The 14,038-nt window shown below is 34.2% G+C and overlaps 2 protein-coding genes across 2 annotated transcripts; one reads left to right on the forward strand and one right to left on the reverse strand.

Annotated features, from left to right (window-relative positions):
* Positions 1-251: 251 nt before the first annotated feature.
* On the forward strand, positions 252-7,087 carry LOC113706690 (protein NUCLEAR FUSION DEFECTIVE 4). The gene is made up of 3 exons (XM_027228632.2): positions 252-714; positions 5,339-6,264; positions 6,479-7,087. The coding sequence occupies exons 1-3, from the start codon at positions 406-408 to the stop codon at positions 6,942-6,944; spliced, it is 1,701 nt and encodes a 566-aa protein (XP_027084433.2). The 5' UTR covers positions 252-405; the 3' UTR covers positions 6,945-7,087.
* Positions 7,088-7,454: 367 nt separating this feature from the next.
* On the reverse strand, positions 7,455-9,110 carry LOC113705396 (uncharacterized). The gene has a single exon (XM_027227243.2). The coding sequence runs from the start codon at positions 9,032-9,034 to the stop codon at positions 7,586-7,588; it is 1,449 nt and encodes a 482-aa protein (XP_027083044.2). The 5' UTR covers positions 9,035-9,110; the 3' UTR covers positions 7,455-7,585.
* Between the last annotated feature and the right edge of the window lie 4,928 nt (positions 9,111-14,038).

Consider the following 14,038-nt stretch of genomic DNA (forward strand, 5'->3'; position numbering starts at 1 on the left):
TCCATGGAAATGGAAAAGAAATTAATGTTGGAAGAGTTTTCTGTTGCAAGAGGTCAATGCGATTCGAACAGAATTAGTCGTAAATCGTAAAATGGGTGCGATGCATGTGAATTATACCAAAAAAAAAAAAGAGAAATCGAAACAAAAAGAGTAGAACCTTTTTCTCTATTTCATGAGTCATTATCTTTCTTGTCCACATCATGGATTGAAAATGGCAAAATGCCTGAGCGTATATAAATAAGGCCACGTTGAGAGACTGGGCAGCGCTAATTCATTCATTCCCTGCCAATATAACCGAAACTTTTTCAGCAAAAATTTCATTATAGTCACAGCCACCGGCGGCTTTCTGGATGTCCCGGCGAACCCTGATTAAATCTTTCTTTGCATTAATTTCAAGAAATCCAAATGGCGGGTCAATCAAGAAAATGGATGATCCTTCTGGCTACTGTATGGATTCAAGCATTTACGGGGACAAATTTCGATTTTTCGGCATATTCGTCGGAGCTGAAGGAGGTTCTAGGGGTGTCACAGGTGCAACTGAACTATTTAGCGACAGCGTCGGACCTTGGCAAGGCGTTTGGGTGGTCGTCGGGGTTGGCCTTGATGTATTTGCCGTTGTGGGTGGTGATGCTCATTGCTGCCTTCATGGGACTAGTTGGTTACGGAATCCAATGGCTTGTGATTCGGGAATTTATCACCTTGCCTTATTTTGTGGTAAGTTTTTTCTCTTCATCTTTTCTCAATACTCTTGTACTGAACTCTTGGCATATACGGCTTTAAATTTTCCAAGTCTAGTAAGATAGTTAATAGGTATGCTTAATTGGTACCATTTAATATACTAGCAAAATACAATTAGCTAACATTTTTCCTTATTGCTACACTTAACTTACACTTGATATGTGTACTACAAAAATGAATGAACTCATATTTATTGTCGGAAACAGTTTCATGGCTTCGAAGAACATACTATTATTACACTTCCCTTTTGTCCTTAGTGATTCTTCCGTCAGCATAAAATGAAATTGTTTATTTATTTTTTAAAAGTAAAAGAAATTCAGTGGGTGGCTATATAAATGTTTCCCTTTTATTTCTTTGGCTTTACTAGAATGGTTTTTTCTAGGGCGTTTCTATAAAATTGTGGTAACATATTTTGTTAAACTTATATGAGACAATAAAAGTTGTTAGTAGAACCCCAAAAAAATAAAAAGAAAAGTTGTTAGAACCATCCTATGAAGAATTACATAAAAAAAAAAAAAAAAAAGTTCCCACATTTGCATGGTCCTTGTGAACTTGAGCGAATGATAGTTTCTTGGTCCAAATTGGTTCATAGTATTTCTTTAACAATTCAAAGATGATGGTGATGAATTTAATATATAATTACCAACAACACATGACTAGCATATATATTAATATGAAATATTTAATAGGTGTCCAATAGGTATCCGTTATATAGTTATAACAACATTTGACTGGTATATTAATATGAATTTTGAATAGATAATCAATGAGTATTCGTTAATATGCTTAAATCACACCTAAATAACTATGTAAATACACACTTACCTTTACTGTACTCCCTAAATCATGACACTTTTCTAAAGCACAATATATAAGCACACGTCTAAAAGAGGTGAATTCATTAAACTCTGATATTATTATCAAGGCAAATTAGCAAAAAAAAAAAAAAAAAAACCATCCTATGAGTGGAATAGTTCATATTTATATTCCCCAAAATTGAGACATTCAATATAAAAAATAAAAAAGACACCATTAAAACATTGTCCTGCATGCTTTCTTAACTTTCTTTCAAAAGGTTAAAAAAAGAATCATTAAAAAAAAAAGAAATCATCTTTTTTGTTTCTTTTTTTTTTTTTTGTGAAAAGAAAGATGTGCATCATTGTAAAGGTCATCTTTTGATGGAAGCTTAAATAACGTTCTTGTGCAGTATGCATTTCTTTAATTATTTTCATATTATTCATTCTCAACGGAAAAAGAACAAAATATGTATGGTACCAGTACCACATTTGTTGTGCATTTTCTGTGGATGCTTTTAGAAAGAAAGATAGTGATAGGAAACACAGAGGCTTTTGACCATGAATAGATTAAAAAAGAGAATGATAGCTACGAGAATATACTTTAAAGTGAAAGAAAAAGTAGTACATTCCAGTTTCTTCTGCTAATTCTACCACTTCACCACTATGATTTTGCACTTTTTCTTTCCTCCGCTGGAAAAAGATGTCCAAATTAAACTTTTTAATCGAGGTACTGCGAATTACAAAGATCGTTTTATTTCTGTCGAGCTATTTAATTTCATCCCTTCATATTTACTTGTATATGACATCCAGACGTGTCACTTTGAAAAAGAAAATAGAAAATTATTTTCCCCTAAATTTTGGGCTTTATCAAATTCTACAAAATTAAATTGATTTCTTACTATGTATCACATCCTCAAGAATTTTTTTGATAGATTAATTCATGTTTCTAAACCATAATGACCTTCTTTCTCTAATCTATTTTCTTTGTATAGCTTTCCTAGAAAAATAATTTGTTATGACAGTTTTAAGTTACAACAAATACTGTTGGTCGATATCAAATTTTTAAGAGTTTTGTATAATTTCACTGTCGGAAGAAATAATAATATTTCAAAGTTGGCAGCGATAGAATAGAAATGTCAAGTTGGACGATTCCATATGGTGGGGGTAGTAAATGGAACACATATTGACACAATGACATATGAATATAAGAATCAAAATTACCTGAAAATATATGGTTTTTTGTAATCATGTAATTATAGCTGTTAAATCCTCTAATGAAAGGATAAAATAAGCTTTAAAAATATTAAAATTTGTATAGGACTTTTTTATTTTCCTTATTTAATTATATTTTTTTTCCTTTTTTATAAGAGAATCAATAGTATTCTTATTTATCCCTTTAATGACTTGAATTCATGACTTCTCGATGATAATAAAATATCGTGTCAACAAAACCAAGCTTAAAAATAAATATCGTGTCAACAAAACCACCTAAAGCCTTCATCCTATGTTCATCTATGAGGAGTTATTTACCTCAAAAATAAAGATGAACCAAAAATCTCAATATCCAGGCTCACAATGGCCTCAGCAATCTAACTTTCAAAGCCATAAAACCCATAGACATTCTTACAAAGGAAAAACTTAAAACCCATAGAAAAGTACTTCAAGAAATGTCAGGACAAGAATCCAACATCGGAATTTAATTTTTAGGCATAAGTGTATAGGTGTCAGATCCATGGATATATTCTTGTGCGGTTTTATGTTTGCAAGCGAAGATATGTCATCTAATTAAGCTTTAAAAGATGGAAAGATGGTGGAAGATACAGAAGTACGGGATTTGGCTTGGCAACTGGAATTACCTTGGGGAAACGATAGGGAGAGGAGGGAAAGAGGTAGTTCTGTTGTCGGCTCCGCATGTTTTCTTGATTTATATTTGCTGATAATTCCTAGTTTATCTAGTTAGCTCTCTCACTACAAAGTTCTTCTTGTCCTAACCTTTCCTTGATCTCATGTTATCTTTATTTTCCTTCTTCTATTAATTCATTGCATTATTCTTTCCAAAAAGTTATGAGTATTTTTCTTTTCTTTTTCTTTTTCTTTTTTGGTGCTTGTCAATTCTTTTAGTAGCATATTTTAGGAAAAGCAAAAGAAGAACAATTCTTTCATCGTAAGAAAATAGTTTTGAGACTACGGCCCCATTTGGAAGGTGAGTTTTTTGGGAGTTTATCTAAAATTTTACTGTAACTTACTATAGAAGTTTTTAAAAAAATTTTTGAGATGTGTAAACTTTTTACTATTTTGAAGTGTATAGTTTAAAAACTTTGAGAAATTTTTTAAGGTTACTGTAACTAAAATTTTTAAAAAAACTTGTAGCAGACAAATTTGATAAAAAAAACCTGGGTTCCAAACAGACCGTACATTCAATGAATAGAAAAAGGAAAAAGTGAAAGGAATCCATTTTCATGGAAGACACTTTTGCAGGCTGATAAGCGATGAGGGTCATTTAGTCTTTTTATTGTTTCTATCATTAACGGGAGTTAGTGCTGGTGGGAATCTGTTATATGGTCAAATTACAAGGTTTGATTTGTTATTTGATCAAACCTGAGGGGAGGTTAATATAATTAACCCTTTTTTAAGGTTAAGGATTTAATAGTTGCAACAGAAGGAGGGGGAGCAATCCTATGGTAAGTGTGGTCCTACCATTCTCTGTCCCTACTCACCAATCTCGTCAACAAATGAGAATGATTAAGCAAATGTATGCTAATAAGATCTACTCATTTATTGGTAGAAAGAAGATTTATTTATTATAGTAATTTCATAATTTGCAAATGAGAAATAGCTTATTACCATGATTCTTGGAACCACTCTTCTTGGATGACGAGAGAGAGAGAGAGAGAAACTAAACTACAATGCAGAAAACAATCACATAATAACTTTTGCCTAGTAAAGTTTCGATTAGGACTTGTTAGACTTAATTTCTAAGCAGCTCCTTCACACCATTAAAATTTAAAAGCACCAAACTTATACGGCATTTGCCAAAGTTCAGTAGAATTATTTAGAAATGACATACAAGTGAGTGTGCTACAATACTTTGACAGTGAAATGCCCCTTCAATTAGGACCAAAAGCCCCCCTTCAATAGCCATCAATAAGGATAATTCTCAAGACTTGTTTAGTGAAATTATTAATTGATACGTATACAGCTGGTTATGATTAGTTCTCAAGACGTGGTTATTACTAATTGATAACAAAAACAGAGTAGCATAAACTACTTGTGCAGCTGTTCTTTGTGGAAATTTTCTGACAATACCATTGAGCAGTTGAAACATTTGCCCCATTTCTTGTTTTTGCTCCCTTTTTTATTTTTAGTTTCTTTTTTGTGGCTCGAGTTAAGCCATGTAATTATACTACTGGTTCAACAAATCACATAATTGGAGCTCCTTGCAGCTCCAAATTCTGTTCTTGCTAATATGTTCTGAAAAAGGAACAATATCAAGACGACACAAGATAGAATTGCTGTAGAACTTGGATAAACTTTTGAGTTGTATCTGTTATCTAAATTTCGGATTAGAGGCCTGGCAAGTTCCAGTCCAAACCAGTTTGCTCCTGAGATGTAAATAGGTGGAAGTATGTTTTGAATGAATTTATACATGGTGTAAACTAATAGGATTGTGATGTAAAAAATAAAAAAGAACTATTTTGCCCTCAACTGGACTGAAATGGAACTTGTGAGGCGGTGATCCTTCTCCTACTACTACTTTTTTGCATTCTTTGTATTGACCCTGGCTGCCTGTATTTCCATTGCAGATGTTCTTGCTTTGCTTGTTGGCTGGATGCAGCATTTGCTGGTTCAACACAGTCTGTTTTGTACTCTGCATAAATAACTTCCCATCTAACAGACCACTAGCACTTGCTCTCACAGTGAGCTTCAATGGAGTAAGCGCGGCATTTTATAATCTTGCTGCTACAGCAATGAACCCTTCATCTAGTGAACTCTATCTTCTTCTCAACGCCTTCATACCGTTGTTCACATCTCTGGTAGCACTCATTCCTATTCTTCGTCAACCAACTCTGGATACCCTTCCTCCTGATGCTGTCAAGCGTGATCAGTTTATATTCATCATATTGATTTTCTTGGCTGTCATTACTGGCATATATCTCCTTCTTTTACATCCAGTGAGTACAAAAGCTGCACGTTTCCTATTTAGCGGTGCCATTTTCCTCCTCCTACTTCCCTTAGGTATCCCTGGTATAGTATATGCAAGAAATTGGTTCGATCAAAAAATTTACTCACGCTTCCGCATGGAAGGCTCCAGTTTCATACTTATTGATCATGATGATCTTGAACTGCATAGGGGGCTTCTTAGTCGAGATAATAGCTTAAGAAATGGATCCCTTTGTTCTGTCGATGGTGACGAAAGTGTTAAAGGAATTTCTAGACAAGAAAGTACTGAATCCAATGGATGGTGTTGCAAGACTGTAATTGAGAAGGATCAATTGATAATGCTAGGGGAAGAGCACAAGGCTCGAATGCTTGTTCGTAGGCTGGACTTCTGGCTATATTACTTGGCATACTTCTGTGGAGGTACAATTGGCTTAGTCTACAGCAATAACCTCGGGCAAATTGCAGAGTCAGTTGGACAATATTCAAAGACTGAACTCCTTATAACACTCTATTCATCCCTCTCCTTCTTTGGTCGCCTGCTTTCAGCTGTACCAGACTTAATCAGGACGTAAGTTCAGGACTTTATCTTTTTGTATGGTAAAGTGTACATTGCACATGTTTTGTAGTTCTGTTTTGTTTTTAGATATTTGAGAATCGGAAGGAGAAAGGGAAATCAGAATTTGGATCCCTGACTATAAGCAGAGTAGCTTCCTATCAATTAGGTTACTGTTGAAGTGGTTATGTATGCTGGTTCTAACTTTTGAACTGTTCTGTATGTGCAGAAGATTCTATTTCGCAAGGACTGGATGGTTGGCAATTGCACTGCTGCCTACACCAATCGCATTCTTCTTGCTTGCTGCAACAAGCAGTCAAATGGCACTTCAAGCAGGAACAGCTTTGATTGGATTGAGCTCTGGCTTCATATTTGCAGCTGCAGTTTCAATAACATCTGAGCTGTTCGGGCCTAATAGTGTAGGTGTCAACCACAACATTCTCATTACAAACATCCCTCTTGGATCACTTCTGTATGGTGTCCTTGCAGCAATAGTCTATGATGCCAATGCTGGTTCAGGCCTTGGAGCCGTCACTGACATAGTCTGTATGGGTAGAAAATGCTATTTCTATACCTTTGTTTGGTGGGGAGGCATCTCTATTTTGGGATTAGCATTCAGTGTGCTATTATTCTTGAGAACTCGACAGGCTTATGGTCGCTTTGAACAGAATAGATTATCCACATTGTTGTATTAGGTGCTTAACAACAAAAGAAATAGGAGCATAAAGTGTATAGAACTAGTCATCTCCAGCGTAACGTGTAGGGGATTTTCTTAGCACTCAGTATGGAAAAACATACAACTATTGCTGATGGGAATGAACTCGTTTTCCTTGGAAAATGTCTGCTCTGATAGTTTTAATTTTAGGTTGCAATTTTGGCAGATTTGAATCTCTCTACTCGTTTTTGCCCATAATTCAGGTTAGACTAGCTCTGATTTTACGACATTTGGTTCATTTCTAAGTGCATCAGAAAATTGTAATTAACCAATCAAAAAAAAAAAGAAAAAGAAAAGCCAATTATAATGTGTATTTGTTGGTCGTAAATTTCAAGAAGGTCTAACTACTAAACACCTCTCAATAGTTTATGCTTTCTATCTTAGCATGGTTGCACCATGTCAACCAAGGAGTAAAATCATTCATACTTTGAGAGCTAATTGAGACCCAAAAAAAAAAAAAAAAAATCTCATTTGTTGAAGAAGCAAGAAATAGATAAGAACAAGAGGAGTATTAGTTTCTTTGTATAAAAGAATTTATTATAAAATGCAAAGCAATCTACATAGTCTTCAAGAACAAACTTGTTTCGGGTAAGAAGAGTATAGAAAGAAGAATCAAACTGTCTAAATGTAGTTACAAAACGTTTCATTCTTGATGCAAAGGAACAATCTCTCATATGCTGATGCCATTTTCTGTGCAGTAAACATTGAAGATGCATAGTCTCTACAAGACTTTCCTCTCTGTGACAGTCTCTTTGATCCTTCTGCCACGACCAACTCCAAAGCCTCTAACAAGGATTCTACATTTGGCGAAAACATGAATCCAAATTCATCATTTACAAGAATTGTACCCTTAATGCTAGGGAATCTTGAAGCCATCACAGGCTTTCCACTCATCATAGCTTCCATGAGTGTGAGATCAAGCCCCTGTGGCCTAAGCGTTGGATTAACAAAAATGTCAATAGAGCTATAAAAAGCGTGTAATTCTGATGGATTCATTGAGCCTAAAGCAATCACTTGGGGCCCTAAATCTCTGTATCTTTGTAACCATGGTCCAGAGCCTGCAACTATCAAGTAAACATCACTGTTTTTCTCCTTGAGTTTTGAGAAGGCTTCATATAGCAATGGATGACCTTTATCCTTCACTAGCCTTCCAGCAACACCAAGCACTAAGCTTGCATTTTGAGGCACACCAATTTTGGCTCTGAATTGATTGCCTAATCTCAAATCTTCTTGAAAATCTTTCTCATTTACGCCATTGACAATAACATGAACTCGTCTACTTGGAATTTGGTACACATCCCTTAGCATCTCTCCACAGCTGTCGCTTATAGCAACATGGTGAGCATAGTCTCTGAAGAATCTAATCTCATTCAGAACTTTGGGGATCACCCCATGTAGACTACTATTAAAAGCAGGAGAAATCGGCTCGTTAGGCAGCCGTGCCAAATCTTGATATATACTAGACTGCACGCTCTCGAGGGCTATACCGTGCCATGATACGACTAGGTTTGGAACACGACGAGCTACATGGAACGGAAGTGCTACACTTTCTGTATGAATTACATCAAATTCTCGGCGATTGTTTTCTGCTTCATATTGCTCCAAAGCTTTATTATACCTCCATCTTCCCGGTTCACCCTCGTGCCAATGAATTACAGGTGAAAAAGATTGACTTTCTCGCGGAACATTCTCATCTTGATCAGGTGGAGAAGTGAAGACATGAACCTGATGTCCACGGCGAGCTAAAGCAGTATGTAAGGTGTGCGCATGGCGCTCCATGCCACCAGGGGTGGCACTAGTTGGCCATTTTCTTGAGAAGACGGCGATTTTAAGAGTTTCTGATGGGGGATTTTCTTGGTTGAACTTTAGACGATTCCAAGCAAATTCAGCAGTGCGAAGATCACCTGACCATGACTTGTTTTGATTAAATGAATTTTTGCATACTGAACTTGAAGGGGTGTGAAGGAGAAGAAGAGCTGGGATCGTGAAAACTACAATAAAACAAAGGGTTGTGGAGAGGCTAGATTGGAGGGAGATCACAGGTCTTTTGGGCTTGCTAACTAAGGCCATTTTTCTGTGGTGGTTTGGAAGTTTGGGTTGAATTCGTGTACATATTTAGTTGGGAAGTCTATATTGTGAAATTGAATAAATGGACTTTGAGAATTGTAAACTGAAAAGTTAAGCAAAGTGGGAAGTTAGGCACGATTACAAGCAAGTGCATTAGGTTGGAAGTTGTCCAAAGCATACGTTTCTAATGCCGCTTTTTCCAAAAAAAAAAAAAAAACAGAAAAAAAGTGCTTCTCATGCCATAAGTAATGCATGTAGCTTCCTTTTTGCACTGTAAGAAGAGAAGTCATCAGTTTTATTTTATTGAGTCACAAGTTTTTTGCTTTCATTTTCTATTATTTTTCTTGTCATACATAGTCATGATCATAATTGAGTTTTTATGAACAGTTGTTCGAAATTCTGTCATGATTTCCATTGAGAAATGGGAAGTAATTTTACTTATACATTTATGCTTCTTTTGTTGTGGGGGAAGGGGGGGTTGTGGGGTGCAATGTATCCATTTATGCAAATTTTGCGTGCTTCATTTTTTTCTTTTTTTCTTTTTTTTTTGTGAACCAGAAACAGGGGGAATATTTTTTAAGTTCCAAAACAAGTTCTTAGAAAAGAAATTCGAAGGGCAAAATTATTATGTTTTTGAACATTGATTGTGTCTGCCCCCCTTGTGCATCCTTCTTGGAATGCCATGTATGAAAGACGACAGTCACATGCAATATAATAAATATACAAGAGGATGGTTATTAGTTAAAAAATAAAGAAAATTATGAAAGTAGAAATTCTCATAGAAAAACTTGACAATTTTATTGTACAACATTTTTTTTTTTTTGAAGAAAATACGACTGTTTGAGTAAAGACATCTCTTTGCTTGATTATTAATTCCAAATGCAAAATACAACTTTATATATGCTATGAGATAAAGATTAATCCATAACTTACTTTGCACCACAAGTAAATTGTCACAAGCTCCAACTTCGCAAAAAAAAATAAACAATTCATCCCGAAAAGGGTTGAATAAAAAGAAAAGATTCAATGAATAAAAGACTTATAGTTTCTTTCCCCTTTTTTTCCTTTTTTGTTCCTTTCTACAGAGATCCAGTAAAAGTCTAAATTTAAGATCTCAAAGGTGAACGATTAAATGATTTGGCCAAAGCAGACGGCAGAGTATGTGGATTTAGACCGAATTCAGCCATCACTCTATGACAGGCATTTTAGGCAGGTTTCAAGTATTTTCTTCTGTACGTAATTGATCTGGATTCACGTTTGACTTTCGGACACTGACCTCGTTTGCTTGCTTTCCATTCTAAGCACCATTTCCCATGGGATTTCTCTGACTGAAAAGTCAACTCTAAGAATTCCCATCCAACCGGACGGTAGTCATAACTTAATAATGTTTTAATCTATGTTTTTAAACTCGGACAGGACAACTGTTTAATCCAAGCGGTCTGAATTACTTTAAAAAATCATCTTTAAAAAATTCGATCAAATCCGATAAAAAATTGGATTTGACCAAGAATTGATGAAACCAGACAAAACCCAGTTTTTTTCCTTTGCGTTGGAATAAGACGGATGCTTTGACTAGTTTTGCCAAGATGAAAAGAAACGTAGTGCTGCAGTACTTCGATTTGAAAGCCCCTTGTCAAACCTCCTTAGCTAACCCAAAATTTTTTTGACCAAATATGCATGTAGTTCTCGTGTCCTAATTCCCAACTGGATCCTAATTTGCCATGCATGAGATGAACAATCACACAGAAGCGATAGAGAGAGTTGAATTGGATTTAGGATAAAGAGGAAAAAAAAAGAAATGAGCAAAAAAGGGAAGAGAAGAGAGAAGAGGGGAAAAAAAACAATGAAGAAAGGAGAGAGCATTCATGTGAGTTTATTGTATGATATAAAAGAAGAGAAGAAGAGTTGGTCATTGGTGTAGCGAAGAAGAAGAAGAAACAAAAGAAAGTAAAAAATGGGAAATCAAGTGACAGCGTAACAAAGAAAATGGGAGTTCCTAATTAGGTTTGACATTTATGTACTTTGAAAACCCTAAATGTTTCGCTATTTATATTTTGACCCTTTATAATTTTAGCAAAATGTAAAATTAACCCATCATATTTTCTAAACTACATTTCTACTTATAACTTTTAAAGTTATTCAACTAGAGTCCTTTTGGGTTAAATCTAAATTCATCAAAGAACCATATAAAGTAGTAAACCACTAATTTAAGGGACACTTTTATATATTATTTTTTATTATATATATTAATATATATTTATGACGTCATTCTATTTGACCCCGGATCAAACCCGATTGAACCCATTGACCCCTGAGTTCGGCCGAGACAATATCCAGTCTGAGTTTGAAAACATGGGTTTTAATCCTCGAATTGGTTAGTGATTGGTGAGATATCTGGATTGCAGTTCAATCAATCTGATTGATTCAACTCCTATTCAATAATTTTAAAAAATAATAAAATACATAAAAATATGTGCAAAACATAAGACATTCGACTAATATAAGACATCAATTGATAAAAACGTAAATATTTCAATGAACTTGGGCCTTCAAAGATAAATTTTAGGAATCAGTCTTTATGGCTCTAAAATACTATTTTTTCTTTTTTTTTTTCCAATTTAATTGACAAAGCCATACAATCACCAATTCACGATTCATTTCGATTTGCATGATTCACATGGTTCATACAGTTTTTGATTGGTTTTTAGCCCTAGTCGAGTCAAAATATGAGTTAGATCGGAGCCATAATTGATTGGCAATTTGATCGTTCGAACCAACTGATCAGATTTGATTTCAAAACATTGGTCGTGGGAATGATTTGTAAATTAACTAAAATTTGAAAAAGTATCTTCTTACATAGGTAAAAGTTGAGCATCTTGTACTGTGGATATGACTATTAATCTTAGAGATCTGAAGGTGTTACTCTAAAGATTAGCAAGTAAATATTTTTATTCTGTAGATCTTGTACATGGAAAAATCGAAATGATTAAAAAAATTTTGGACATGTCTTGATTTATATGAGCATTTTGATTTGACAGGTGGTAGCTATGGGATAATTCATATAAACCTAAAAAACATTCTACATGTGTGATATATGAAGCAACTTGGGTGAACTACGAGTGTGCAAATTAAGAAAAAATTAAGTTGTTTTTATGAAAACCAACTAATGGAAGTTATTAGAAGTTTTTTCCCCTTTTTGGCATAAAAAAAAGAAAAGAAGTTATGGTTCTTTTGGCAAACAAATAAAAAAAATAAATGTTTTTGGAAGTGGAAGTTATTAGAAATTACTAAAGTAATTATCTTTAGGAATTTTTGTCTTTGATGAGGCTACAATTAGAAAATCAAAAGATGTCACAAAATTTTAACATGAAACCCTCCTCATGCTTTATATATATATAGAGAGATGTGTATACACTTGCTCAAAATTAAAATATGTTAATTGATTAGGCTTGAACTAAACTTAGTTAAAATCCATGGAGATGCAATTAAATGAAGTATATCTAAAGATTGTGAAGGAAATTGACAAAGATGAACACCAGAAAATGCAAGGCCATAGGATCTTGGATGAAGTTCTGCTTTGGAAAAGTTCTTGTTGGATAACTAGTACAAAATTAACTATGGTCAGACCTTGAGGATCGGGAGTTTGAGTAGAAATTTATGCTTTTTTTATGTGATGAGGAAAATGCATAGAAATTAATATAATAAAAAGAATTATAAGAGAATGAAAGTATATTTATAAAAAAAAATTAAAATGATAGAACTGGAATAGGTAAAGAAATTTTTACCTTCGGAAAAATTTGTAATGCTCCCAAATCTTCTTGGACATTACCTTCATAGTGATTGGACTTCTTAAATGTGGACAACTACATAAATTTCGTGGAAAGAATGGATGGGACTAATTTTGGACTTATACGTGGCAAATTGAAATCAGGCCCAGTAACTCTTCCACTGAAATTGAATGGTTGGAAGCCTAAAATTGGTGTACAGATCCATCTGTATTTGTGACTTACTACCCAACAAAATTTTGTGGACATCAGATTTTTGGGAGAGACCCATTGGGCCCATAGCGAGGCTTGTCATCATCAAGCTTTTGAAATGTGTTAAAGCATGCTAAGGTGTTTAGTCAACTAGAAGAATCTTTTGGTTATGTTCATTCAATAATTTTACTGACGTTGCATTTGATAAAAATGAAACTTAATAACTGAAATTAGAATTTATTAAGTTATTGAATTACTAAATACTAAATTTGATACATTTGACTATATATCACACGTTTAATAATAAGTGAATAGTTCATTACTTATTTTTTGAAGCAAATTTTGTCTAGAAAATTCAGTGTCATTTAATTAATTCAAATATTTTAGTTTTGACTAATAAACATATTTGAACGTGTTGAGATCTGAATCCATTAAATTTAAATGGTAAATTAGGTTATCAAACATGCCTATGTGTTATAGCTACACCAATACTAGATTCAAGTTTTTCATCTTCCCATTTTGTTAGATTTCAACAAAATAAAAACCAAAGAAGTAAGTTAAAATCATAAATTACAATACAAGTTTGCATGTTTTCAAACTTAAGTGCAGTAATTGCAAAGAGATATTACCTTCAGAAAAGAGAAATTTTATTATAAATATAAGAGAGCAATGAATTGCATATTATTAACTGTCCACAATTGCGTGTAAGGAATAAAAATTAAGAGTCTGTGCAGTCTAATACACATTCCATGATCTCAAAGGAATTGAGCCTAAGAAATGAACTTGATTGGTTGATAGAATAAGAGGAGCTCTACTGGAAACAAAGATCGAGAGTTAGCTGGCTAAAAGAGGGAGACCGTAACACGTCTTATTTTCACAGCAAAGCGAATCAAAGAAAGCTGAAGAATACTATCAAATCATTGCAAATTGAAAGTGGGGACTGGATCAATTCAGAGGAGCAAATTGAGGAGCATATTGTGGACTACTACAAAGATCTGTTTAAGTCAGAGGGTTCACGGCTCCTGTTTAG

The sequence above is a fragment of the Coffea arabica genome, chromosome 8c (genome assembly GCF_036785885.1).
Source record: "Coffea arabica cultivar ET-39 chromosome 8c, Coffea Arabica ET-39 HiFi, whole genome shotgun sequence".
NCBI classification, from domain to species: Eukaryota; Viridiplantae; Streptophyta; class Magnoliopsida; order Gentianales; family Rubiaceae; genus Coffea; species Coffea arabica.